This window comes from Labrus mixtus, chromosome 2, assembly GCF_963584025.1.
Source record: "Labrus mixtus chromosome 2, fLabMix1.1, whole genome shotgun sequence".
Lineage (NCBI taxonomy): Eukaryota > Metazoa > Chordata > Actinopteri > Labriformes > Labridae > Labrus > Labrus mixtus.
The window spans coordinates 11187073-11214240 of NC_083613.1; the positions used below are offsets into that span (position 1 = coordinate 11187073).

Consider the following 27168-nt stretch of genomic DNA (forward strand, 5'->3'; position numbering starts at 1 on the left):
ATGAACAAAAATATGGAATGAGGCTGATGTGCCATTGAACAAGACAGCATTGTTACAAACTGCTCAAGAGCTTTTTTTATGTGCAGCCCCTTACTCTGTAGTTCTCCATTTCTCCATTTATAGGATCCTGTCTCTGCATACATGCTTGTGTATAACAGCCCATGTGTGTAGCATGTCTGAAAAACTGAATTTCTTCAGGGATTAATAATAAAGAACATCTTCTAGCAAGCCCCTTAGTTCCCGTCTTTGATTTAGCAAACAAATTGGCCTGAAACAGAAGTAATGGTCTTTATTTTACAAGAAGGATGAGACCTTTTATGTGACAGAAATAAATCTCAGGCTCAAATCTAAAAGCAGCTTTAAAACAAAGTCACACCATAATAAAACAGAACCAGTACACTAGATTACAAAGAGAAAACTGCAGGAACAAGACATATTGATATATCATTTCTTTTTTGAACACCCATGTTTACATGGACAGTTTGGTGGATACTGCAGACAAAAAAAAGTAGGTAGTTTAAACCAAAAGATGAGCCTGAACTTCTCACCTTCTTCTGTTTAAATTAATAAGAGAGGAGACAACGAATAAAAAACCCAGCACATTCCAGTTTCAGACAACACAACCTTTTTCTTATTCATTTTACAAGTGGTACTCCAGGATCACAATCAAGAGTGGACAGTCAGAGTCAAAAAGATGGCTGAATTGGGCGAGAAAGGATAGTCAGTGTGATGATTAATAATTCATGTTGCTGTATCCTGAATATGATCCCTGGTTTTGTCCTCCAGAGCCCTGGTACATGCCTTGCTCCTGCTGATTCCCCCAGGATGACTGGTTTCCCCAGCCTGTGGAACGGGAGAAAACAGACAGCTTTATTTGGTTTATCTTGTGCATTTTGCCCATTTTGTCTGATTAAAACTGGCTTTGTTTTTACTCACCGTAGTTATTATACACCTGTCCACCTGTCACAGAGCTAGGGTAAGCTGTGCTGTACATAGAGTAGTCTGCTCCCTGGCCCTCATTCTGACCTTGGGTCAGCATTTTCTTCTTCTCATCTCCATATCCGTAGCTATAAGGGCTCTCCTGATCAGCAGGAGGAGGCATCGATTGGTAGCTTTCTCCCTTTGTGACGTTTGGGTCTGAGCCGGAGTCAGGTGGGGAGGAGTACATGTTGTTCTCAGGGTAAAAGGTACCATAGCCTGATCCAGTGGAGCCACCCCCTTTGGCTGCTGTGCCGGCTCCATTATTACCATACAGTTTATCTAAATGACAGATGAGACAAGAGGATTATCACTACTGTAATATTATATGAATATAATATAGGGAAACTCTTTGAGGAAAAAAACAGATAAAAAGACAACCTAGGTACAAACTAAAATGAACAAAGGCCATCAAGAAAAGCTAATTTCTACACATACACTCCAATATAAATATACAAGCACACAAAACCACAAACAATCTAAGAGTTAACTTACGATAGCCTGTGCCAGTGCTGCTCTCATAACTGTAGTTTGCTTGTTTTGAAAAAGGGAAAGACATGAATCTTTAATATTCATATTCTCCACAGGTGTATGAAGTGCTTTTGAAGGACCCTGTTTTGCCTATGCAAGTTGACCTAACACCTTGTGAGCTTGTGAAATTCCTTACTCTTGTTATAGCTGGGTCCTGGAGGAAACAGTTTGCCTCGACCCCTGCCTCTACCTCTGTTGGGACCCCAGCCACGAGACCCAGAGTCTGAAGGAATACCACGAATAGTGCCGAACCCTGGAATATGCTGTTGAAAAGAAAATTGAAATTGGAGAATGTTTAAGAATAACAGCAAAGGCTATTGGGTGAAATAACAGATTTTGTAGGCTTGCATATGGCAAATAAGTAGACACTTATGATCTTAGGTTTTATACAATACATTTTTCAGTCAAAGTGGTTTACTGAATGGTTAAACACATTGACTTAGCCTTTAGTGGAGTCATGAAAGTGTCAAGCAAGAGAGACTTTTAAAAACAAACACAATGGTCAGTTATCATTTTGACATTTAAGGTGGCGTGATTGACTCATGAAGTCAACTCATGCACTGAGTAACATGAGAGAAAACACACACAGTCTAACAATGGAAATCAACTTCATGCCATGTTCGCGTTATGTTCCCGTGCTCGTGCATAAGAAACTATACTGCGCCATGGCCAAGAAGGATGAACATGCTTGAGCACGGTATGGAACACTCACACTAGTCAAACCAACTGGACTTGGAGTCTGCAACTATAGACCCAATTCACAACATATAAAGAGTGATTTTCAGCATAAACTGCACAAATGCAAAAACAGGCCATATGACGTTTTTATGGAAATAAAACCTAAATAATTTATTCCTTTAAAAAGGAAGAATATGTGATTTTTCACACTTACAGGTAAATGTAGCAGAACTCAAGTATATCCTCTGAAAATAACTCTGTGAGTCATGACTGTCTACAATGAATGTGACACCTGAGTCCCACTGTCTGTGATGTTTTCTGAGCTTTCCGAGCCGTATCTACAGCGTGTTTACATCGCCCGGACAGCCGGCTGACTCCTCCCCTCACGTATAAAAGTTGTTTAATTGAGGGACTAGAGAAAAGAAGAATAACATACTGTACTCACTGCCTATTTGAATGTCACGTAAGCTTTTTTAGATTACGGTCATTTCGTGTAAATTTACATGCAGTGTGAAGATACGAGTAAAATAAAGAATGCTAGCATTAGCATGCTAACACAACAATGCAGCGCAAGTTGTTTTGGCTTCATGCTGGTGCTCAAGGGCGACATCTGCTGGATCAAAAAGTCGCATATTCTTCCTTTAAGGTTATCAGTATTTCCTAAAAAGACAGTTCTTATACTAAATGAGATACCATGTCAGTGTAGGTGACCTTCTTCTTTGGGGGATTTCTGATGGGGGTTAACCCTCTGTTGTCTTCTGGGAAAAGCTTCTCCAAAGCAGCGAGGGCAGCAAAGGCCTTTGCCTCCTTCTTATTAGAGCCTCTCCCTTTGAACTTCTGTCCATCAACCTCCACCTGACAGGCAGACAAAAAGGTAACAAATGTTTTTTCACCATTGTGTAAGCTGGCATGCATTGCTGTTTATTTATTGAGTTCATTCCTCTTTAAAGGCAAAGCGGAAAAACTTTATATTAAATTACGCTTTAAGTCTTGTTCTTGTAACTTGCATACAATACTGCTGACTAACCTCCATGACAAAACACTTCTCATGAGATCCTCCCGTCTCAGCAGACAGCTCGTACTTCAGGCTGCGGCGCTTCTCATTCAGCTCCATCACAGGGTTTTTGCCATTTTTGGTCAATATAGGACCTTGGCCACTCTGTTCACAGCACAAGCACAAACACATTGGGTGTTTAAGGTTCATGTCTATCAATCCTTTCTTCAAGAACATTATATACTTATTTTCTAACTGAAGAAAGCAAATCTTAGGACTGCTTAGGAGAGTTTCAAACAAGATTTAAAGGGGACATATTATGAAAAATCCACTCTTACAGTGTTTTTGAACATATATTTAGGTAACCTGAGTGTCTACTGACCCACACAATGTGAAATAAACCATCCAGTCCTTTGTTTGTGGTCTGCATAAGTCTTACAACACAGAGAAAAATGCTCAAATTGTGACATCATAAGTGGGATTCTGGAAAAAAAAATCCTTCCCCTGGTATCTCTAACCCATGGACTCCACCCCCAGCCTAGAACAAAACTGTTGCGCAGGTCTGCCATTTTTATTCTCGCTATAGATGAGTGATGTCTACCGGGAAAACTACAGTGGGGCTCATTGCATTTAAAGAGACACACACCAAAACAGAGCATTCTGAGAGCTGGTTTATACAGAGTCACAAACCTCCTCTGGTGGTTGATTCATGTTATATTTTGACCAAAGCACAGCACAGATGTTTCATTTAGACCACATGAGACTGTTTGAAAAGATAGAAAAGGGGTAGAATATGTCCTCTTTAAATAAATAATTCCATAGAGTAGAGCAGAGGTACATACGTCTTCTGATGTAGTAGAGGCCGCGGAAGAGTCTTTAACGGATTCCTGGGTTGCTTCAAAGTTGGTGCTGAGCTCTGGTTTAGATTCTGAGCCTGTAGGAAGACCGAGATCCTGCAGGACCTGTGAATGACACATTTCAGAGAACATTAACAGACAAGAATGTGAGACAGCAATAACTGCCACATGATTCTAATGTCACGAATAAGAAAGTTCATAAAACATGCAGGTTACTCAGGAAACTAGCTTCTATGATACTAATATATACTTCTCAAAGGCCACTTATAGATATAAAAAGAGCCTTGCCTTGGTGGCTACATTAAGCTTGGCTGCTCGTTTAGAAGGCCCTGTCGACTCGTAGGTCTTCCCATTTAAGTCCACAGCCATTGTGAAAACTGGCTCGTGGACTGGACCGGTCTGAGATGTAAGTCGGTACTCCAGGCCAGGCCTGTACTGGTTCAGACGCATCACAGCGTTCATACTAAAGTCATCAGTGACTGTGGAGAAAAGAAACATACAGAGAAAATGGCAAAAAAACATTAGCAACCACATATGAAAATAAAATATTAATAATATCCAAACAAAATCCAGAAGGTTTGTATTGATAAATCGAATGTAAAAGGCACAATGGTGGATTTAAGGTCAATGTTCTGGCACTGCTGGAGCATTATGTGACTGGAGCAGTAGCAGCATGGTATCTGGGGCTGCAGGATTTAGGTCAAAATGATAACTACGATTATTTTGGTCAATATTGAGAACATGATTATTAATCATGATTAATTATTCATCTTACGTGCATTTTTTAATTGTTTATTGTTGATTTTAAAACATATATTTCTTGACAGACACAAGAGAAAACTGGAGCAGGAGAAGAGTCTCTGGTTGAGCATTTAAACAAAGTCTTGTGTTGGAGTTTGTAATATTCCAAGTTCTATATTCCATCGGTCTCATGAACATTATTAATCAGTCGACCTCCAGTCACAATACCCGAGTTTCATCCAAAAATTGGCAACTTTGTTTAAATGACCACTATGCTCACACTGCTGGTACATAAAAGAATCACTGATCGTTATCTTCGGCTATTTAAAACAATAATATATAGAATAGTAAACATTATCTCCTTAATCGTAACACACAATCCAGTTAAATTAGGAGCCGTACATGCAGAGAATCTGCCACATGTTTTTAAATGTTCTTATCATTGTGTGGAGTTTTGGACTTTTATGTCTTTCAATCAATGTGCAGTGGTGAGAAGCCCTCCAGACAAACGTCTGCAGGTTGGGACTTCAATAACAGGACCACTGACTCTATAGAAGAGACCTGGTAACCTCTCCTCTGCGCTCTGTCTACAACAGACAATTTAACTGCACTTGTGAATATTTATTAGACTTCAAAACGAGTTGATAAAATGATATTTCAATATTTCTGACCTGTAAATGAGAACAGTCTGTCTGTCTTGTGGCTCTATGAGAGACGACATTGTGACAGAGGATGAAGTGCAGCTTCAGCTGCAAACAATAAATCCTGCAGCTTTTTGCAGGGTTGTACTGTTTTTTTAAACTGTACCCACTCTCTGTCTGTCACTCTGTCCCTCCACCACAGCTGCTCTCTTGTGTCATTTTAAAACATCTGGTATGGAAAAGAATCAGAGTACCATTTTTTTTAAAACCCCGAGGGATTCTACAAAAATAAATACATTTCACATTAGACCCCAGGGCTGGAGTCTCACTTGATCCTGCCAAACTGGCTGCCTTTCAAAGTAGTGTGTTCAGCAGATATGGAGGGTGGGGTGAAATTAAGAGCATATTTGAAATGGTTGTTCTGAGGACAGTGATTAGGAACTCCTGCAACAGATACTTAGCTTTTGTTCATGGTTGCTGCAAAACTATACATTATTTATACTATATACTGTATTAATGTATAAATCAATATACACTTGGAAACATTCAAGAAATGCATTATAAACTGATGATTGTATGGTGGTCATCTGGCAACTTGATTGCGAAACACAAATAAAATAAAATGAACCTGACATCATGTTTATCAGTGATCATGTACTTTGTGTTAACTGCTTTTCATTGTTAGTTACATTTTTCTGACCTGGGCCTCTGATATTCATTTCTTACATGATTTTCTTTGAAAGCGCTTCTGGAACTTGAGAGACTTCCTCTGTTTGCTGTTTAGTTGAGGCTCATCATCTCCTTTTTCCACCTCTGAATAAGGTCTCTTCTCTGGAAACTGTCCAGCTGGTGGTATCTGACCTGCCATAAACGACAACAACAAAAAGCTTAAGAACAGATTAACAGCAGTCACCTGCACAAAAATGGGAAAAGAAACAGATCTTTGGGTACCTGTGAAATCTTTGCTGCTGAAGGCTGCTGACCTCCGTGGCTTTACAGGTTTATAGTCCATTCCCAACACCTTGTGCATCTGTCCAAATGCACACAGCCTCAAGGCAAACTAAAGAGAATCATTTACGTTAGATACTTTTTCAACGTTCAAAGAATGACAGTGCTTATATGACTCAGCAGCCTGATCTAACCTGTGCGCTTTGTGTGATGTCTTCTTTCTGCTGCACCGTCAGACATGCAGCTGCATCGACGGTGTCCTTCTCACATGGATCTTTAATTCCAGGGCCGTCTTTACACAGATACAGTAGAATTGTTAAATTCATGACAATGCAAGTGTAGAGGCATCCATGTTGGTTACTCAATAAACATATTAATGAGTAGTAATTCACCTTCTAAGAGGATTCCAGATGCAATACACTCCAAAACCCTACGCAAGGACTCTCCTGCCCCCATTGGTCTCTCGGATGTACCAATAGCCTTCTCTACCAGCAGTTCAAGAGGCTTTGTGGGGATGAAAGAACACGTGGAAATTATGAAAATAGTTTTAAATAGCCAAATATTTGGCTGCTCTAGATGCTGTTATACAAGTTTTCAACAAACAGTTTCCTCACCCATCCTGAGAGTGGCGTCCAGGTGGGAACACGGTTACACAAGTCTCTCATGATCCGGATCACAACAACAGCAGAAGTCAGGTTGTTGACTTTAGCCTGGAGACACAGACAGAAGCCAGTTCAGATTGAGGCCTAGAACACATGGAATCGATCAACAACACTTTAGACTAGTGTTCTCTTCAAAAAAAAAAAAAAAAAAACCTTTCACAACAGTACTAGTGTTAGTAGTGTTGATATTTGGAGCATTCAATCTGAGAAAAGACAGGTTAATAAATCAAATGGTATGCCGGTGTCAGTACCAATGACTTATTCAAGTCTGTCATTGGTATGGCTCCGCAGACCACTCTTCAGAGTTAACATTTTAAATCTAAAAACATTTAGGGTCTACAACAGTAAAACCTAAAAGCACAGTGAGAAAGTGTACGTCAGGAAAGAAAATAAGAAAAGACAAGTTGAAAAGTTCAACCTTATGTACTTAAAAGGACGTGAATGCAAACCTGGAACCACTTGGCGTGGCGGAGAGCCGCCAAGGCAGTTAGGCATTTCTGCCTGTCCAGAACGTCCGGCGGATCGTTGACTGTTCGCGTTTCTATTGACGAGGTGGAGTAAGAAGAAAAGGTACGGTTTGACCAAGGGGGTTGGGCTCTGTCTTGCAGCTCAGGGAGAAGCAGCTTTTCCCAAAACCAGCAGCAGCAAGGACAGGGGGTCCTAAGTACCCACTGTGTAAGTATTCAGTCCCAACAAGAATAACAGTCACCTGTCATAGAACCCAGATAACTCTTACTTGATATTTAGAAGCAGTGGTGAAGTCAAGAAGTCACAGTAGTATTTACAACAATGCTCAGCTTGTTGTTAATGTATGTACTGGGTAATCTATATTTAATTCCCCCTTCCCTCTGCTGCTTGGCTTTGGTTCACTGCTTTCCCCCCCTCCTGAGACAGTGTGTCCAGTTGGTCAAAGGTCCACCGTTCCTACAAAACTTGACAAACTCAGAGGCAATCAGTTGTAAATCACAAGTATTAAGAGTGTTTTACACGTGTGCCCCACACTGCAGCAAAACTGATGTAGTCCATGGTACCAAAGTGGCCTGGTAAGCTTTAAGCACAAAGTAAGTCATACCAGCTGTGTGCAAGTTTTCATTTGTTTTCTACACCGCGTATAAAACTCGCCTCACTTTGACTTCCTGCCGTCTGCTGTCAACATTGCAGCAGAATAAATTGTCTCATGAGTGACGGGAAAAAGCTTAAAGCAGATCACGCAAAGGAAGTTTGAAACCGAGGAAGAAGACAAAAACAGAAGTATTATAAGATTGAAATTTAACTGGAAAGATAATTATTGAGAAAATACATCCTTATTTATGACAATAAAGCTTTTGAGTGGCATATCAAAACTGTTTACACTTTTATATAAAATCAGTTGTTTGCATGGAAGTACATTGTTCTTAAAGCTTCAGTTATTGCAAGTTGATTCAACAATAATCCTAACAGCACGGAAGATTATTTTTTATTTACCTGATTTTTGACTCAATCCCACCCCTTTTAAAGTCCATACTTCTTCAATGTTAATTGGATATGTATTGGACACAATGAAAGAGCAGCGTTTTGCCTGATACACATCTTAATATACATAACCTACAATTTCAAAATAGGTCCAGTTTTTAAATGATCAAAGTTTGGAGCCAAGTGTCATAGGCTAGCTCCACATGGATAGTTTGGGACCAGAAGCTTGAGCACAGTGATTACCTCGTACTGTTTTCAAACAATAGCTCTTTTGTCAAACACAACTCATGAGAAAAACTTATTCGGTTAAAATAATTAACTTAAAGAACTAAGACTAAATTATTATATCAATGCAACTCTGCAGCCCAGCCCAGTGTACAGTGTAGTAACAAACTGAAACTGCACTGTGGCTGGTATGCATCAGTATGTGGGGCTTCTTTAAACTTCCCCAGGGCTTCAAATAGTTACATTAAAACTTTATACTCGCAATAAAACAACTTAACACAAAAGCTCAATTAATCTCTCATCTCATCAGACCTACTGGTTTATCTATTAATAAAAAAGAATAAATGAAAAGCAGATTAAAATGTTCCTTATTTTCTTCCTTTCTGTTGCAATTTTAGTTCACATACGTTAGGCCCCAGAAATGCCCTCATTACTGATCAGTTTTGCTGCAGCTGGTGCCAAATTGACATGTTCAGCATCAAGTACATGCAATGCGCGCTTTAACTTGTTATTCTTGAAAAGCCTTCACTCAAAACATGAAAACAATTAAACAAGAATAAACAGAGTTGTTTTTTTTTATGACTGGCACTGTTATCAACAATATGTGCAGAATGTATCTTCGTTACAGAAGACATGATCTTGCTGGCAAACGCCACCTTTGTCACAAGACGACGACAGGACACATGTGCGAGTGAAAAGCCAATGTTCATTGGGTTTTCATTGGCATCAGTCAGAGACAGTCACTGTACAAGTCTCACTGAGGTATGATGAGATGAAGATGGACAGCGTTTGTGACGTTTTATTTTTCAGTGTGGCGTTACAGATCAGTGAAGCAGTACAGCGACTGTATTCTGAGAAAACACAGATCAGGCCTGTGGAAGCTCATGGCTAGCTGGAGACTGGTCCAAAAAACCTACCTTCTTTTTCTTCCACGGTACCGTCCTGTTCCTTCCTAACAAGAGGTGATGTCAGGTGGATAGTGAGAGTCAGGACTGACTCCTTGTTGCTTGACAGAACAATGGTTGCATCTCCTGGACACTGGCTTATTGTATATGTCCCCGCTGAAATTGTCTATTTAAGAGAGGAAATAACACTTTAGGAGGACAAAGAGGGACCTTAATTGTTGTGAAAAAAATAAATAACTTAACTATCAATTCTGTAAATTGTTTTATGGAGATACAGTTACTCAGCTGCAGGAACTCAGACCTACCTCTAACTGTTCAGATAACTTTTCAGCCACTTGTTCAAGAAGAGTGACTGTAGGCTTGTCAGAACAAAGCAGCACCAGCTCCAAGTCAGTGTCTCCCTTCAGCAGCAGTCCTTTAGCCACAAGACCGACCCTCATAACCCCACGCAGGACACAATCTTGTGAATCACCAGTTGCACTATGACAAGAGTAAAAGAGCCACCATATATATACATGCAGTTTAGAACAATAGAGGTTCTAAAAACAAATGTAGTTACTTCTTGACCACTAGGACAGTCACAGATCATTTTGATGCCTTGCTTACCTCGCCGTCACTGTGCTTTCTTTGACTTCTTTCGGAGTATCCATCTGGTCAGACACAGTCTTGAGTGCACTCTCTACATGGGAGATGATTGTCTGCACTGCTTCCAGCTCCTCAGGTGAGGGATACACTTCAGAGTGTTTGGCCATCACATGGCGATCATATGGCCCCATATGCACCTTTGGTGCAGCAGCTTCCTAAATTATTACAGCAACAAAGTAGGGTTCATGTCAGAGAAAAGCAATAGTGCAGCTGAAAGGTAAATATATCTCCATCCTATATTGTAACCACATTAGTAAATTCATAATTTATGACTACTACTAGATTATAATTTGTGTTGGTTTAAGGAAGTTCTCGGTTACTAGTTTTAAGTCGACAGTCATTTCCATGAACACAGAATAAATAGCGATCTTATACAAGACAGCCCCTAAAAATAGAATGGGGAAGTATTATTTTAGTAAACATGTTTAGGTAGCTCATGGTTTTAAGAAACTTTGGAAAATGAGACATCCACATGCACCAGATACAGTTTCATGTAAGTATACTTAAATGACCTTGTCTTTTTAAAGGGAAAAACTTGTACACTTGTACAGTGAAAACACCAGACGTATAGTCACCATGTGGGTGACATGAGATAAAAATAAGAGACTTTAATGTCTGAATTGGGAAAAAAGAGAGAATATGCATCTAAAAGTCTTCAGGGGACAGTTCAGCCAGAAAAAGAATAACCTGATAATGCTGGGTATCTTCAATCTCCTCAATAGCAGCAATGTAGTCGTGGTATTGTCTCAGCTCTTCCTCATAGCACAGGCAGTCATACCAGTAACGCAGGTCCTCATATCTGGAAGGAGCAAATTACAAAAATGAAGCAAAGAAAAGCTTTTGAAGAAAAGCTTTGACGCACCAGTCAAAAGCAGGTAAAACAGGTGTGAGTTAGGAAAGGGAAACCTAATTAACATAACAGTTATCACTACTGACACTTCGATGATTCTGCAAAAATAGAAATTGTACAGGCTGTGTCAATAAGGTTTGTTAACACAAATTAAATGTAGTATTTATTGAACAGCAATCTTGGAACCCGTCAATCATCGTCTGTCAGATTTTTAAAAATCTACAATTCACTTTTATTCAACGTACATAAGAGAGTAAGTACAACACAAGCAAGGACATGAGGAAACAATGTCAGTAAATAGCTTGAAGTGTGATCGGACACACAGGTGCACAACTTGTAGTTGTATTAAATGTTTACTTAAGCAAGTTCATTAGATCTACATAGAATCAACATTCATATCATACTTCTTAAAGCAGTTATCTGTGACATTTCATTTTTAATGTTATTTAGCACTTTTAGGTTACCCATGTGTGTGTGTGTGTGTGTGTGTGTGTGTGTGTGTCCTGTACCTGTCAAAGTCGTGCGGTAGGAGCCGATGTCCCTGTTGTATCAGACTGTCCCAGTACAGCAGCTCCTCATACGCCTGGTGCTCATCCCACATTGACTCAGCAGCGGCCGCCATCCTGTCACGACTCCCGGATTCAAGCTGGAAAATAAGCAACAACAACAACAACAACAACAAACAAATGTCTGGTCAGTGTACACCTGGTGTATTGCTGGCAGACCAAAACTTTACACACATAATCTAATAGGACTGTCCAATATATTAGAGCGTAAATTGTAATTTAATTCACTGTTGCCCCTGGTAACTAGTTAACACCACAGACTGACACAAACAGAATACTTGTTCAGCTAACCTTTATGTTTAGCACCTAGCACTGACCGAGCTAACACACATTATCAATGACCCGGATTTCAATACCATTTTGTCAGCTTCATTTTTTCTATTTTTAGTTGGTCTGTGCATCTTAGGCTCACCTTCGTCAACGAGAAATGTTATAAGAGTTGATCGTTTCGCAGTAATTTGGTAGTCGTTTGGTCTCTTTCAGCGATGGCTCTTCTTCTTCTTTAGTTTAATGGCAGTGTGTAAACAACTGTAAGAGGAATTATCGCCACCATGCGGACCAGAGTGGAACAACATCTTCTTCTTTTATCAGTGGAGTCACAACCAATATTTACAGTCTATGGTCACAACCAATATTTACAGTCTATGGGTAGGCTACAACATAGCAACACAATTTAAGTGCCAACTTTTAAACTTTTTAATTGGAGAAGCTAAATTGGCGATTGACATGACTCGAAGGGATAAAATACAGACTGGGCCTAAAGTTGATGTGGTGGCCTTGAGGAGATGCAACATTAAAGCAAGGCTGATAGTTCTGCTTCCACAAAACCAAATAGGAAAATGGAAAAGCACCTGGAGCTGTGGGGATAAGAGGAAATCCTGTGCTGTGTGTCTGACCAGGGAGAGTTGAGGTCCAGTAACTGTCTTGGCTGATTGTTAATGTGAATGTGTTTGTTTGGCTTTAGTCTGCCTGTTCAATTTTATTATGGAAATAGAGTATTTTCTAAAAATCTTCTCCTTCTTCTCTGAAATTATAGCCGAATTGCAAACAATTTAAAGGTGCCTACTGTCACCTACTGTATAAGAGTGTCCGAGTTACATCCAGCTACTACTAACATAGATTTATGACTATTTAACATTTTGTTTCCGGTGTTTTATATGGCTTTTCAATTTATAGGCTATTCTAGCTGCGTCAAGCATGCTTGTTGACAGCTTGAATCCCCATTCATATGATAATTTCTCTATGTGACTCTCTGTCGAACAATTCACACCCATTCACACACTGATGGCATAGGCTGCTATTATATATATATTACATATGTCAAGTGTCATACTGCATTAACTAATCCATTCATACACATTCACACACCAACGAAGCAGCAGGAGCAACTTTGGGTTTAGTGTCTTGCCCAGAGACACATCGGACATGTGGCTGCAGAAGCTGGGGATTAAACCCCTGACCTTCGAGGGATGACCAACTCTACCACTGCCTGCCACTTTATTGTTTTCCTTTTGTTGTCATTTCTTTCCCACATCCATATGTCCCTTTTGTCTGCAATGCTGATTTGATACATCCATACATTTCCATTTATACCATTCATTGGAATATTAAACACAACTGGGCTTATTGCACTCCCCTGTGGGATGCCCTTGTCTAACTCAAAACCCCCTGAAAAATCTGCTCCAACCTTGACTCGTTTTTCCTGCTTGCCAAAAAAGGTAATTAAGATCCTGACCCAAATTCCCATTTGACTAAACTTGGTACAAGAATACAAGAATTTTCCCAGGAAGTATTTTTTTTATCATTTTTGGCTTGACGGCAGGCCAAAAATGTGAAATGCGTCTTAAAGATTTTTGATGCTCCTCTCCTATTCCAAATCCACTGCCCTTGTCCTTGTCTTTTTCTTTCAACACAGAACACAAACCCCCATCCTGTCTATATCTATTCTCAAAAAGATGTTATTCGCCTAAAACGAAAGATCCTCTCCAACTGTTTGTCCTTATTGCAGCTACAGGCACTGAGTCCATCAGAACTTTATCAACAATATGAAGCCAAAAAGTGTCTAGATCTGTAATTGATTATTTTTCTTTAATCACATTTAGTTATTACACTTTTTGATTAAGGTAGTATATTTTGGTGGTAACTACAAACCAGCGCAGTGCTACTTTAGAACTTGATAAAAAAGAAAACATATAGTGATATGTATCACAGGCTGCATCCAATTAGTTACTTCTTGGGCAAGACACTGGAATTAAAAGCAAAAAAAAAGCTGTGGCTGGAGATCATGTGAATGTGGGTAGACAGAGACGTTACAGGGAGGGAAACAGACAAAAAGGAAGCTGGGAGGAAAAAATAGTGTTTCTACAATGAACTGCACTTATTGTTTGGTTTGCTCACATCAGAACCAGACTTCCCATGCCAACACTTTGCCTGAGGAACAAAGAATTAACAGCAACATTAAGCCTTATTGAAAAAAAATGTTGTCAAGATAGTCAGTCCCCCCTGTTTTAACATCATTACAGATGAGACTGATCAGTCTATTATCATGTTACTGCTAAGACTCAACATACTTTTACCATTAATCCTGAGTAGAGCAACTTGCCCTCCACAATCTAGACCCCGAGCTATAGCTGGAGGGTATATATACTGGCCTCGTCTTGGAATTGCTTAAAAACGTTGCTGGTTAGAGGAATATTTTAAAAACAGCAAAAAGGAGCACACTTGACATTGAATAAAGTTCCAGGTGCACGACCGCTCTAGTGCTGAAACGCGTCCGTTGTTGTTTTGTACGCTGCTCTTGCCCAGATAAAAGTTACTTGAAGGACATTTAGAGTGCTGACTTTTTTGTCTCTGTTAGAGGAATATTGTAGTCAACTTTTTTTAGCGTGCTGCCACTATAACTTGGCCCAGATAAGCAGAAGATGATTGACGCAAGGATCTTAATATTTAGACACACAACCCAAAACAAACGTCTTGCTGTAAATTCTCATGAAAGCTCATAGATATACACTGATGCATGCTGTTGTAATTTGATTCCAAAACTGATGAATGGAATAAATAACTTAAAACAACTTATGACGTGTAACATAAATATCTGTTTGCAAACTGCACATCTATACAGAGTGCAACATATTAACAGAACAAATAGCCATCTTTCAATACATGTCTGTTTGTGTTTAAGGTCATGGAGAAGACAAAAAAATATAAATGCAAAAATCCAGACTAAGGACACATCTCAATTTTTTTTATTGACATTCAATTCAGATTTATTTACAGAGCTCCATTAAACGTTTGATAAAATTCAAGTATTGACTTCAAATATATTATTTTGTCTTAAGCACTGTAAACACAAGCAAAAGAAAACACATATAAACACCGCAGTTTACTTTTCTTTATGGAATACATTCAGCGGAGTTACTAATGCAAAGTTCAATTCCTCTGCTGGTTATACTTATAAAGCTTCACTCTTCTACATTTTGCTCAATGTGAGTGAAATTCTTTCTCATTTTCTAAGCTGGTTAAAATTAGGTTGAGAAATACAACCAAATAATTCTCAGGGCGCCTGTGGCTCAGTGGTCGAGTCGGTGGAGTTCGATCCCCAGCTCCTGCAGCTACATGTTCAATGTGTCCTTGGGCAAGACACTTAACCCTAAGTTGCTCCCACTGCTTCATTGGCAGAGTATGAATGTGTATAAATGGGATTAGTTAATACTGATGGACACTGTACATAGCAGCCTCTGCCAGCAGTGTGTGAATGTGTGTCAATGGATGTGAATGGGAAGGTTAACATGCAGTGCAAAAGCGCTTTGAGGACTCAGGAAACTAGAAAAGCGCTATGCAAGCTCAAGTCCATTTACCATTTAAATATCACTTATAGAAACGTATCTGTGTCTGGACGGAGCCTAGCTAGTACTGCGTTCATAAACTGAGGCAAAAAGTGTCCAAGAACAAAATAATAACGAGGAATGTTCACTTTACCTGTAAAAAGATGATGACATTTTGTGCAAAACATAGCATTTGCTAGCTTCCCATTTTTAGACCAGTCTTAAATGGACCAAGAAATGTGTAAAACTTGTTCATTTATTCACCATAACTGCCACAAAGTTAGTTCCTTCCACTTGTCACCATGTGAATCTCTCCTTCAAAAAGGTCTCTGTATTCTTAATGACCTGGTGACGGAGTACATAAACAAATGTCTTCATCTGTTTCTCTGTCTGCTCAGACTCGGTTGACTTCATTCTTCTCTGAGCTGTGAAAAGACGGCTCCCATCGGCTTATCATATTAGCTCTGAGGCCGGACTGGCACTTAGTAATGAGGTAGATCTTGCGGAGGACGGTGCGACGCAGCAGAATGTAGACCCAGGGGTCGAGGATCTGGTTCCATGTGGCCAGCCGCACGCCCATCACCATCAGAGTCTTATAGCCTGTAAGGTCCTCACCTATGGATCCTGTGTAGGAGCGGATCACACACATCAGGCCGAAGATCTGCAGGCAGGGGACACAACAAGTGGATGTTCTTGATTGGCTTCTTTTAAGGACAATCTTTGGGACACACACAATAAACTGTTTTTAAATAATCACATTAAATATGATTTTTGGAATTTGCTCAAAGGAAAATAATGTTTCATTTGATTCATCAATAACAGTTATTATTAAAACTGTTGATTATAAACTATTGACTATAAAAGTATGGTTTTAATAATCAGCATAAACACTATGGTCAAGATACAGCATGTAGCTAAAGGGTGATCGAATGTGCGATGGATCAAGTGTTTTAGTAAAGTGATCCCACTTATCCTAGAAATGTGTTTCAGAAAAAAGACTTGGTGTTGGTAATTGTTTATGTTTTGCTTTCTTAAAATAACCCTTACTACATTGTTACATTGGCTTTAAAATGAGGGGTTCACAAGATTTCATTTTCAAAAAAACATATTGTATGTTTTCATCCATCTCCATTCAAAGAAACATGCAGCAGAATCTGCCATCAATTACTTTTTGTAATCTCTGTGGGATTCTATGAAGAATAACACTAAGCCTGTGCAGGGGCGATTACAGAGTCTGTTGGGGCCCCAAGCAAAACTCACGGGGGGCTACTCCAAACATTCATCGCCATTAAGACAATCTGACACCGAAGGCAACTTTAAGGGACCAACTGATGTTTTCACAGGATTATTGGAACACTTATCAGCGCAACAACATTGAATACTGTCAGATGGCGCCCCCTTAGGGAGATTTCCTACTGTCATTGTAAAAATTGCACATTTTAATCCACTGCTGTGGTTTGAAGGTGCCTGCATTGCCTGTTGACAAACAGCACCTCTGAGCCTGTGTTGGTGCACACTGGCTTGCTTTGTGAGCAGACCAGACACCTAATCTAAAGGATGATCAACATTTATAGGTCCTCTTGTCCTTATTTGGCTCAATAAATCAGACTGTATTTTCCCTTTAGCCATGAGCAGGTCAATCCAAAAGGGGTGTGTGTTTGCAACGTAGTCATCTTTTAATTTAAATGTCCCCTGTTAATATAAATATGAGGAAATTAAACAGATATACGCTAAAAGCACACTGTTGTGTTCCAAAAAGCAGAAATGACAGCTGGCAAAAAAAAATAGCTGACAATGTGAGTGTTTAAGTTAAGGCTCATGTATCACATCCTGACCATTGGGGAATGAAAGGATCTGACTTAAGAATAATTTGTTCTTTACATTAAATTAATGTTTTTTGTTTTGTATGATTTACCTTCGATTACCTTTTATCACAACCGTGGTAGTGTCACATGGACTGATGCAGAATTTATTAACTAGAGTTTATATTAAAAGATCATTCAAAGTGGTAAGTAAGATTCATTTTCTATCTTACAAACACGTAAAGTATGAGGATTTAATGTTTCAATCACTTATAGGTTGATGAGGTCATTGCCTTCAATTATTATCTATGGGAGGGAAATTAAAAAGACACAAAGCAAGGCCTTATTGAACTGTTGGGAAACAAGAAAAGCTTTAATGTGGCGCCTATAATGAAACTCTGTAGAACTAAGAGATGATAATCTTTTTTCCAAAAGGAATTCCCTAATTTGGTGTTTCATGATGTTGGTTGAGATCTTTATCTAAACTCAAAAATCCCCAAGGTGTTAGTCATGTACATCAACTCTGGATTTGAGTGAAGTGTCTTTCTAAGCTTTGGTTCACATTGGTTTCTTCAATGAACTTAAGAGAAGACTTTGTTACAGTGTCATGGAGGCTACTGCCTCCCATGCCAAATAATACATTTTCTTTGATACATGTTCATATTTAGGCTGAGAGCAAGGTGCACATTCTTCTCTTGCTAAGAAATCAAATCAATGTGCTCTTTAAGGGTCAGTTAAATTACTTTAACATTAGCTAAACTTATTTTTGTGTTTAAAGGGAAAAAAAGAATGCCCATACACAATACAATACAGTATGTATTTTTAAATACTTACTTAAGCTTTTTGTTAAATAATAATAATTTCCTGTTCAATCATTCTTAAGTCATGTTTATTCCAAAGGAAGGGTGTCTCAGTGGAAGAGTCATTTGTCTCTCAACTATAAGTCAGGGGATCGATCCCCAGCTCCTGCAGCCACATGTCGATGTGTCCTTGGGCATGACACCTAAACCCAAGTTGCCGTGGCGGCGTATGAAAGGATGAATTAATACTGGTGGAGACTTTACATAGCAGCCTCTGCCATCAGTGTGTGAATGGGTGTGACCTGCTGTGTAGTAGTTAGAAGACAAGAAAAGCAATATAAAGTCCATTTACCATTTACTTTTGATTGACATCTGAGTTCGGGTGGCACTTATTACAGAGCCCCTCTCTGATTGGCCCAAGAAAACATGTAGCAGGGTATAAAAAGTGCTTGAGATCAGCAGAGTGGTTGGTGTGCGTGTCATGTTTTCGAGCCAGATTTTTTTTGTGTCTGCAGAGGACATTTGATAAAGATGTGATGAATTTTTGTGGTTTTGGCCGGTCTTAATAAAATTTCAGAGAAATCTGCAACTTGTCCAACTCAAACATAACCTGTTTTGGAGCAGGAAGCCCAAGTTTAATCACAAGTGACCTTACTACTGTAACACTTCTGTTACCAACTGCAGCCATGTCTATTTTTGTGACCTTCATCCTTCTCTATTAAAAAGAAAGTAAGCTATGCTCCCTATACTATCAGATGTCCAAAAAGTACAATAAAACTTGTGCTATCTCTAGTTACTCTCAACAAATGCATGATTTAACTTAGGGGCATGCCTTCTGCTTTGCATCACACCGTGTTGTCTTTAAGTTCTCATCATCTTGCATTTGGTCTTTTTGTCACTTTTTGGCTAATCAAAAGCATAACCCCAAAAAGTTTAGTTATAAAGGTCTTAAGAATCTGATTTTTTGTTTTGTTTTGTTTTACTGCAGTTCAGTACGGTTGAGGTTGAGCTTCAATATATTTAAAACATATTTCCAATAAGAGATTTGAAATTTTCAGGGCTCTAACTTCAGAGACCATGATCTATTCAAAGGCGCCATTGATTAAGTTTAATTGGTGACTGGTTTGAGTCAGCACACATCTCTATCTCTCTATGATATAGAGGCTGGAGTAGCAGCTGGGGAGTTGTTGTTTCACCTTCGAAACGCCTGACTTCCCCTCAACACATTCACTAAACTTATTCTAATGCATTTTGACAGGTGTAGGTAGTCATGACCTAACAGCTGCAACAAGACTTCGAGGAAGCTGTAGTCCAGTTTAGGGTTCTAACCACAGAAAATAAGTCACAACACCTATCTGAGTGAGATTTTTTTTTTTTAAATCGAGGCTTTATGAAAAAACCCTGACCGTGATAGGATACTTTACACATCATTTTTTGCCTGAAAACAAGTACCCTCTGAGTGCAGGTGTGACATAAAGGTCAGCTATTTGATATGAATTTACAGAATGCGTCCCTCTCATTGTACTTTATTATACTCACCAGCAGAGGGCTCCAGCAGATACATGAAGTGACCATAATGCCAACCAGCTGCACCACCATCTCTATGTCGTGGGACTTCGCTGTGTGGTGGGAGCCGGGTTGCCTCCTAAGCCGATAGAGCACCAGCGTCAGTCCACTGATGGTGTTACACACTAATGACACGGTTAGTGAGGTCAAGCCTAGTCCAGAGAACAGAGCCACAAAGGCCACATCTAACTCTGCAGTGTCACTGAGCACTTTAATGAAACACCAGGTCCCTGGGTCCTGATAGGTATAAGAGCCCAGCTGTAAGCAGGGGAGCAGGGCCACACACAGAGCTGCCAGCCAGATGACAGACAGACAGATCTTTGTGCGGGTTTTGGTGACCAGGGATGAGTGCAGCAGTGGCTTAGTGACCCCTAGGCAGCGCTCAGCAGCCATTGCACAGCCCATGAAGAGCGGGCACAGGCCAAAGAACACCATGCAGCCACCCAGGAACTGACACATCCTGTCAGAAGAGTTGAAGTCCTCGGGGTGCACACCTCCAGAGAGGTAAAGTCTGAGAACCAGGGCACCAGGGATCAGATGGCCGATAAAATCTGTGACCACCAGTGATGTGGCAAAAAGTAGGAATGTGGCTTTGGTGCGCCTGCGCTGTAGGGAGTACGCATTTACCAGGATGAAGAGAGCCACAATGTTGGAGATGATACCCAGTGTCATGGACAATATGACAACAATAACACCACTGGTGGTGGGTTGCAACAGGGTGAGGTTTCCATGGTGTAACAGCCCTTCAACAGCCACCTTGGCCTCCACCTTCCCTCCACTGTCATTAGAGATATAAGGGAGGAGCGGGGAGCCTGAGCAGTTGAAGTGGCTCAAAGCTAACATTACTGAACCCTGGAGGTCATGAGGTCCATAATTATAGCAGGCTGCAAGAGAAGATTGTATAGAGATTTATTTGTATACAGTAGAGCTTTTATACGTTTTTGTGGAGTAATTGAGTTAATGTTTCATCAAAAGAAAAAGAAAAGTTCATACAGGTTAAACAAAATAAAAAAAATCCAATTAATTCAACGAACAAAGGCTAAACGTGAATCAATTAAAAAGTACATAAAGAAAGCAAAATTAGCCAGTGAATGAAATAGATCAATAATATGCTAGAATGAATAAATAATATGCTGCTGTTTCAAGATGTCAAGAAAAAGAATAAAACAATATTGATCAACAAAGGAATTACATGTTTTTTATATTGTTAAGTTGTTTTCATAATTATAGACATTTATTATTTATAACCCAAATACCTGCTTTACAAGTCTAAACTGACCCTTCAGTGCATCATCATAAAAGACCTGCTGACAATGTTTCAAAGACAAATGTGATGTAAGGCTACATATCGAGTTAAAAGAAAAAATCGAATGAGTTATCTTGATTTATTCAACATTTCTGTTATAGGTTGCTTTAATTTGTCCCTGAGCTGTTTTATTGTGATAGAAATGTCATTGGATTAATTTGCAGAAGTCTACAGAATTTTAAATCACTGTATGAAATGTTTTCACATTATGCAACCCATTCAGTCTTATCAGCTATCATAAAGAGGATAAATCGACTTAATGTTTCTGTAACTTAAAATGACTCACCTATAGGCCTTATATAGTTCAGATATAACTTTCAGTCCATAAAAAGACCCAGAAGATAGTTTTCCTTGTCAAACAGGTATGCAGAGATTCTCCACAGACAGGGTTCAGGAAAGAATTCCATCCATCGACAGATGAAAAAGAAAAAAATCAAAAATCTCGTTTTCCTTTGATTAAGTCCAAGGCATTGATCTCCTTAATAGAGCAGTTTCCAGGGATGAATCCATCTGGTTGTTTCATGGTGGCTTACAGGTTTTAAAGGACACCCAAATACCGAGTCTCTGTTTTATAGCTGTCTGTCACTCCTTCAGCCTGTGTGGGCGTCTCTGCTGCTGCGGTGCGCCTTCTGAGTCAAGCTCCAGTCTCATCCCTTTGCTGCACTTTCTGTCGCTTCTCTGTTTATATGAAAGCTAAAAGCACACTTTAACGTCTTACTCACGTTCTGCGTGTCACCTACAAGAAATGATCTCAAATAGTATTTTACAATCTTGAGGCGGCACAAAGTGTTCAACCGATAAGGCTGCCTCTTCTCAAGCCTACTTCTCACCAAATAGTTTTTAATCGCGGACACGGTCATGAAACTGCTCAGAAAGGTGATGGTTGGAACTGAAGTGTTATAGAGCTTGGATCGATGTGAACAGATTTAGTTTCATAGTCTACATGTGGTTTTTTTTGGGGCTGTTTAGTGCGCAACTCAGAGCTGAAAATAACCCCCGAGCTATCAGTTATCAGATTCAGTACATGGTGGATTTGCTGTTTGTCAGTGTCCCATTACAGAGGTTTTCTATTTCAGATCTCTGAATAAATGACCTCAGTGCTTAGAAGATGCATGTAGAAACATGAGAAGAAGTTATATTGTGAGTATTATTCACCATAATGAAAGATCCAGATGTACTTGGTCCTACATGGTTTCTGCATTAGCATTAAAAAAACATTCCATTTTCTTGATTAACACTCTGTCAGGGGAAACATTAGGGGAACAAAATTTGCATTCTGTGGACAGGTGGTAATGTCTGATTTTACAAAGTCGTGGCAGACCAGCTGGAGACATTCATGCACTTCAGTGTTTTGGAAACAGGGTGTATGGAGGAATTGTGCCTCTGGTTGTAAATAACCTGTGAATTAAAGTTTCTCTTTTTCTCTTTGAGTCTCTCTTTTTTTCTCTAGTATTTATTAAAAAACGTGACTGCCAAAAATTTGTAAAAAAAAACCCAAAAACATTTAGACAACTTTTAGGTCAACATTGCCTGTTGAATAGAAAGTAATTGAGGTTGAAAAATACAAAAACATTAGACTGCTGCAGAAATTGAGCATACAAATAAATTAAACACATTTTTAGTCTTGTTTGGACAATTATTATGATCTTTACTTCAACTAAATAGGTTTCATGCATGCTCACAGTTACAACAATGCTTTGAGCTAATTGCTCACAAGACCACAGAGAAAATGTTATTTTGGTGATACTTAGCAAATATTATGCTACAATGTTAATCCTTGTTTAACATAAGTGAACAATTGCAATTCCATAGAAGTCTCCTTCAAATGTGCCAAACAAATTGGTTCTTTGAAGGGTACCACCTCTGAATATGGACACAGCTTATGATACAAACGAGGGTGTGCTGATGATGTCATATTAGCAGAGTTGGCCAACCTAATGCTATCATGCTAGTGTTTTTTCTACTCTTGCGACCATGCAGCACTCAGCTAAATCAAACACATTTGTTTGAGTTGTGACACTGACCACATGTCCGATGTGTCCTTGGGCAAGAGACTTAATACCAAGTTACTCCCGCTGCTTTGGTCTCGGCATATGAGTTTGTATGAATGGGATTAGTTACTACTGATAGACACTATAAAAAACAGCCTCTGCCATCAGTGCGTGGATGGATGTGAATGGTTAGCTGTGACCTGATAGGGCCGAGCTGTGGACATTGCTGAAAGTTAATGTGCTGTTAAATATTCCCTTGAAACTACTCTTCCAAATGTCCAGAAGCACTGGAGAACAAGGATTAAGAGCAGGAAAATCATAGAAGGAAATCAAAGTTCAAGAAGCCAGAACCCTACAAGTTCTTAGATTAAGGCCTAGTCCACATGTTGGTGGGTATTTTTGAAAACACAGGTTTTTCTGTGCGTTATGTCCTTTTGTAAAACACACAAACTGCATTTCAGGTCACTGAAAACGCAGGTCACTGAAAACGCAGGTCACTGAAAACGCAGGTCACTGAAAACGCAGGTCACTGAAAACCCCTTCCTGGTTGAAGATTTTCAGAAACTCCATTTAAGGTCTTTATGTGTAGACTGGGAAAACTAAGTTTGGGCTTGTAATGTCACTTTTACTGCCATGAGATTTGTGCAATAGCAGATGTAACAAATCTAGCGCTCCCACTATGTTGACGAGGCACCTGAATGAACTACTTTGTCAACTGAAATGGTCATTGCAGAGGAATGGCAAGAACATTTTAGCATGTCAAAGACATCGTTTTTGACTTGCTCAAGACAGCCGTTATAGTGTGTTTTATGTTTTCAGGGAAGATTTTTTAAAGACTTTAGCGTGTGTGAACAGGATTCTTTTTTGAAACCGAGTGGACTAGGCCTTAGTCTACCTCAATTGTTGCATCCACCTACAATCTGGACAGAGAAGATGGAACACTTGAGTAGATATATTGATATGCAATGAGTGATGGAAGGCAGGTGTGCAGACAAGAGCAGGTGAGTTGATTATTGTCAGCAAGAGACAGCCAGGAGACCGCCAACAGGAAGCCACGCCCACACTATGCACATATACATATAAGCACGCACGCAACCACACAAACACACACACACACACACACACACACACACACACACACACACACACACACACACACACACAGAGAGAACAATTCACACAGACACAGACAGAAAGAGACAAACGGGAGTATCAGATAAGGGTGAAACACAACAGAATGTGTGTTATGCTATGGCTATGGTTAAAGCTATGGCAGTGTCAGCTGGGAATGGCATATCTTGGAATGGTACTGAATGAACAGTTAACGATTCATCAAAGTTATAGCAGAACGTCTTGAGGAAGAGGAATGTTTGTAACAATATATCAAGGCAATTTTCATTGGATTGGTAGTGGAGAAAAATGTCCTTCACTGTGTGCTTGAATTAGATTCCATTGCTCTCTGTCCGACAGTCGTCAAAATGTTTTTACTCAAGACTCTTTGTGCTGTGGTTTCCCATGTCTTCTTCACTCATTTACGTCTCTAAAAACAACTCAAGGGATTACAGAAGTCATTGAGATTCACTCTCTCTGTGAACCATGAATGTCAGCACATTTCCAGCTCATCCATGCAGTAGATGCTAAATAGCAAAAATGACTGACTGACCAACTGACTCATCATCACCAAGAGCCAAGCTGTTATAACAAAGGAATAACTCAAAGAAGCCAGTTTCCAAAAACACTTTGCTTGTGTCTTTCTATGGACATTTTACAATGGCAAAATACAGCAACTGTAAACGAAAGAAGAAAAAGCTTAACAGATTTTTTTTTTCCAAAGCTCACAGGAGTATCTCATCGACACATCTGAAGTATCATCATTCAGTGTGACATAGGAGCCAACCATCGATCTCCATGTTCCTGTCCTGATGCCTAGATTCTAAATGCACAGTCAAGCATTCAGCTCCATGTGTATTTTCCCTCCAGCTCTGAAAAGAGACCCTGCTGCCCCAATTTTCTCATCAATTGCTCCTACGGATGGTGCCATTTGGCCTCCACAGCCCACTGGCTCTTTCCAGTACTAAGTCTGAGGTTTATCGGTTTGAGACTCCTTCTACACCCTTTCCCCTTCCACTGACCACAGAGGGGGGAAAAAAAACACTGACTGCATGTCCGATGATCTTTGAAGTACTCTGAAATGGAGGATTTAAACTTCAATTTAAACGTCAATTCCGACTTCGTTATCGTGAATGAAATAAGATCTACAGCAGGCATCAAAACACAACAGATACACAGAAGACATCGTCAGATACAAAAATTCCACAGCTCAAGTGAAAAACAAAGCTACTCTAACCACACTGAGCCAGAGGCTGAAACAGCACTGAAAATTGCATTGCTAAGTCAAATAAAGTGCTGTGCAGTAGGTAAAATAAATAACAATGAATATTTAAGGTATGATAAATACAAGAACAATACAAAAATATTAATAATTAAAGCATACAGCTCCCATGATAAGTTTAAAGTAATATCTAAGACAAGAATGACTTTTCTTGTTCTATTTGCACTCAAATATTCTAACTTGGCTACAAGACTAATCCCCCCACCACCACAAATGTTTAACGGTTTCTCTAATCCACCATTTTGCCAAAACATTTCACAGAGCACATGCCTGTCTGTCAGAGAGATGGAGTATTTATTATCATCTGAGAAGCTTTGAAGACGAAGGAGTTGGATTTGCCAGTGAATGTTGTTTAAAAAAAAATGTTCTCACTGGTGACGATAATTCTGACAATTGCAATGTGTTAATTTCAGCCAGGCACTGTAGCAAAATGTAAATGTGCTCAGTATATCAACAATAACAAGGGGTCAAGTGCTTGTACATTCCATATTGACATTTTGTGGAGATGATGGCTATCATGAGTGGAAAGCCACACGCTATCCTTCTGCTCGCTCAGAAACTAACAGCTCAAAACGAAACAGTGGAATGTTTGAGACATTTCAGCCAAGGAGACAAACACGCTGTCAAAGACTGACACAAGTTCAGCTGCTTTTATCTGATGAAACACACACACTCCTTGCTGTGCAAATTGTTTAAAAAATGCTGACTGACTGCCTGGCTGAAATCCAAGGGTCATTTTTAATATTAAGTTACTGTTTGCCTACTGTAAGTTTCCCACTCTCCACAGATGTGTGGGAGTGCTCAGAGTCAGAATATGCTTGTTGTCCAACATTCTTGGCTATGCAAAACTAAAGCTTTATCACAGCTGCTTTGCCAGATTCAGAGGTGGGGAGGAAACTTAAAACTACTCAAGTCAATGAATGTTCCTTGGATAATAAAGTAAGGTGCAGAACATACCAGTGTAGTGTTCCCTGAGATGCAATCCTTAAAGACTTTTAACTCAACTTTTAAGGGTAAATAGTGCAGGCTTTTTTAAAAGCTTGAACTACTAACAAGTGGCAATTGCATCTTCATCTATTCAGCTTCCATTATCACAGCAGCAGCAGATAAACCCTTTGATTTGACATGATGGGAAAGGAACAGAGCTTCATTACATACTGCCAATAACTAGGAAACAATGTTTAGTCTAATCATGCAAGCAGGCTTATGCCCTTGCCCGTTGAATTGACATTTCAATCGCACTGAGCTAGGCCAACATTGTCTGGATCGCAGTTGAACTTTTTTCAGGCGTTTATAGCCAAATTCCTAAAATTAGTGTTAATTTTTGGACTGCCACAATTAGTCAGCTCTCAATGCGGCATGCAAGGTCAAATGAAATGGCCTGCAGAACATGGTCTGTTTTATCGTAACTCTCTTATATTTTTAGGTCTGCTGCATATCCTTGAAGAATTTAGTCAGTCGTTGAAGTATGAATGACTTTCTTGAGCCTCTATGACAATCCAAGCACACATATTAATGATGTTTGAGCACTGAATAGTGTGATATCATACGAGTGAGATATTTGTCTCTTCAAATGCAAAAACTGTGCCATTCACTTTTCATTACTATTTTCAAAAAGGTTAGTAATCATCTTTTTTCAGCAGCTCCATAGTAATTTGTAAGACACAAGCTTTGATTTCAAAGTTTCTGGATGTCATAAAATGTTTAATTTCAATCCTTTAAAAATCCATTTGACCTTACATAACTTTATGAGGGACTTACTGAGAACAACTGAGCTCTGTGAATTATAATTTAGGGAAATGTTCATGCACTGT

General features: G+C 39.4%; 2 protein-coding genes across 3 annotated transcripts; both read right to left on the minus strand.

The window, feature by feature from the left end:
• Positions 1–274: 274 nt before the first annotated feature.
• Positions 275–12205, minus strand: LOC132984746 (interleukin enhancer-binding factor 3-like). 2 transcript variants are annotated; one of them, XM_061051683.1, is made up of 20 exons: positions 12086–12205; positions 11617–11753; positions 10945–11056; positions 10219–10412; positions 9918–10092; positions 9625–9778; positions 7480–7571; positions 6983–7078; positions 6761–6872; positions 6563–6660; positions 6372–6480; positions 6147–6281; positions 4327–4517; positions 4024–4143; positions 3215–3346; positions 2881–3042; positions 1646–1772; positions 1474–1512; positions 937–1260; positions 275–843 (listed from the first exon to the last, which is right to left on the minus strand). In XM_061051683.1, exons 2-20 carry the CDS (start codon positions 11727–11729, stop codon positions 734–736), a joined length of 2595 nt encoding a protein of 864 aa, XP_060907666.1. In that variant the 5' UTR covers positions 11730–11753; positions 12086–12205; the 3' UTR covers positions 275–733. The 2 variants fall into 2 exon arrangements, with proteins under 2 accessions (XP_060907666.1, XP_060907672.1); XM_061051689.1 differs by lacking the exon at positions 1474–1512.
• Positions 12206–14902: 2697 nt separating this feature from the next.
• On the minus strand, positions 14903–21740 carry LOC132984758 (prostaglandin E2 receptor EP1 subtype-like). Its single transcript, XM_061051701.1, has 3 exons — positions 21258–21740; positions 19639–20549; positions 14903–16158 (listed from the first exon to the last, which is right to left on the minus strand). Exons 2-3 carry the CDS (start codon positions 20506–20508, stop codon positions 15892–15894), a joined length of 1137 nt encoding a protein of 378 aa, XP_060907684.1. The 5' UTR covers positions 20509–20549; positions 21258–21740; the 3' UTR covers positions 14903–15891.
• Positions 21741–27168: the final 5428 nt, after the last annotated feature.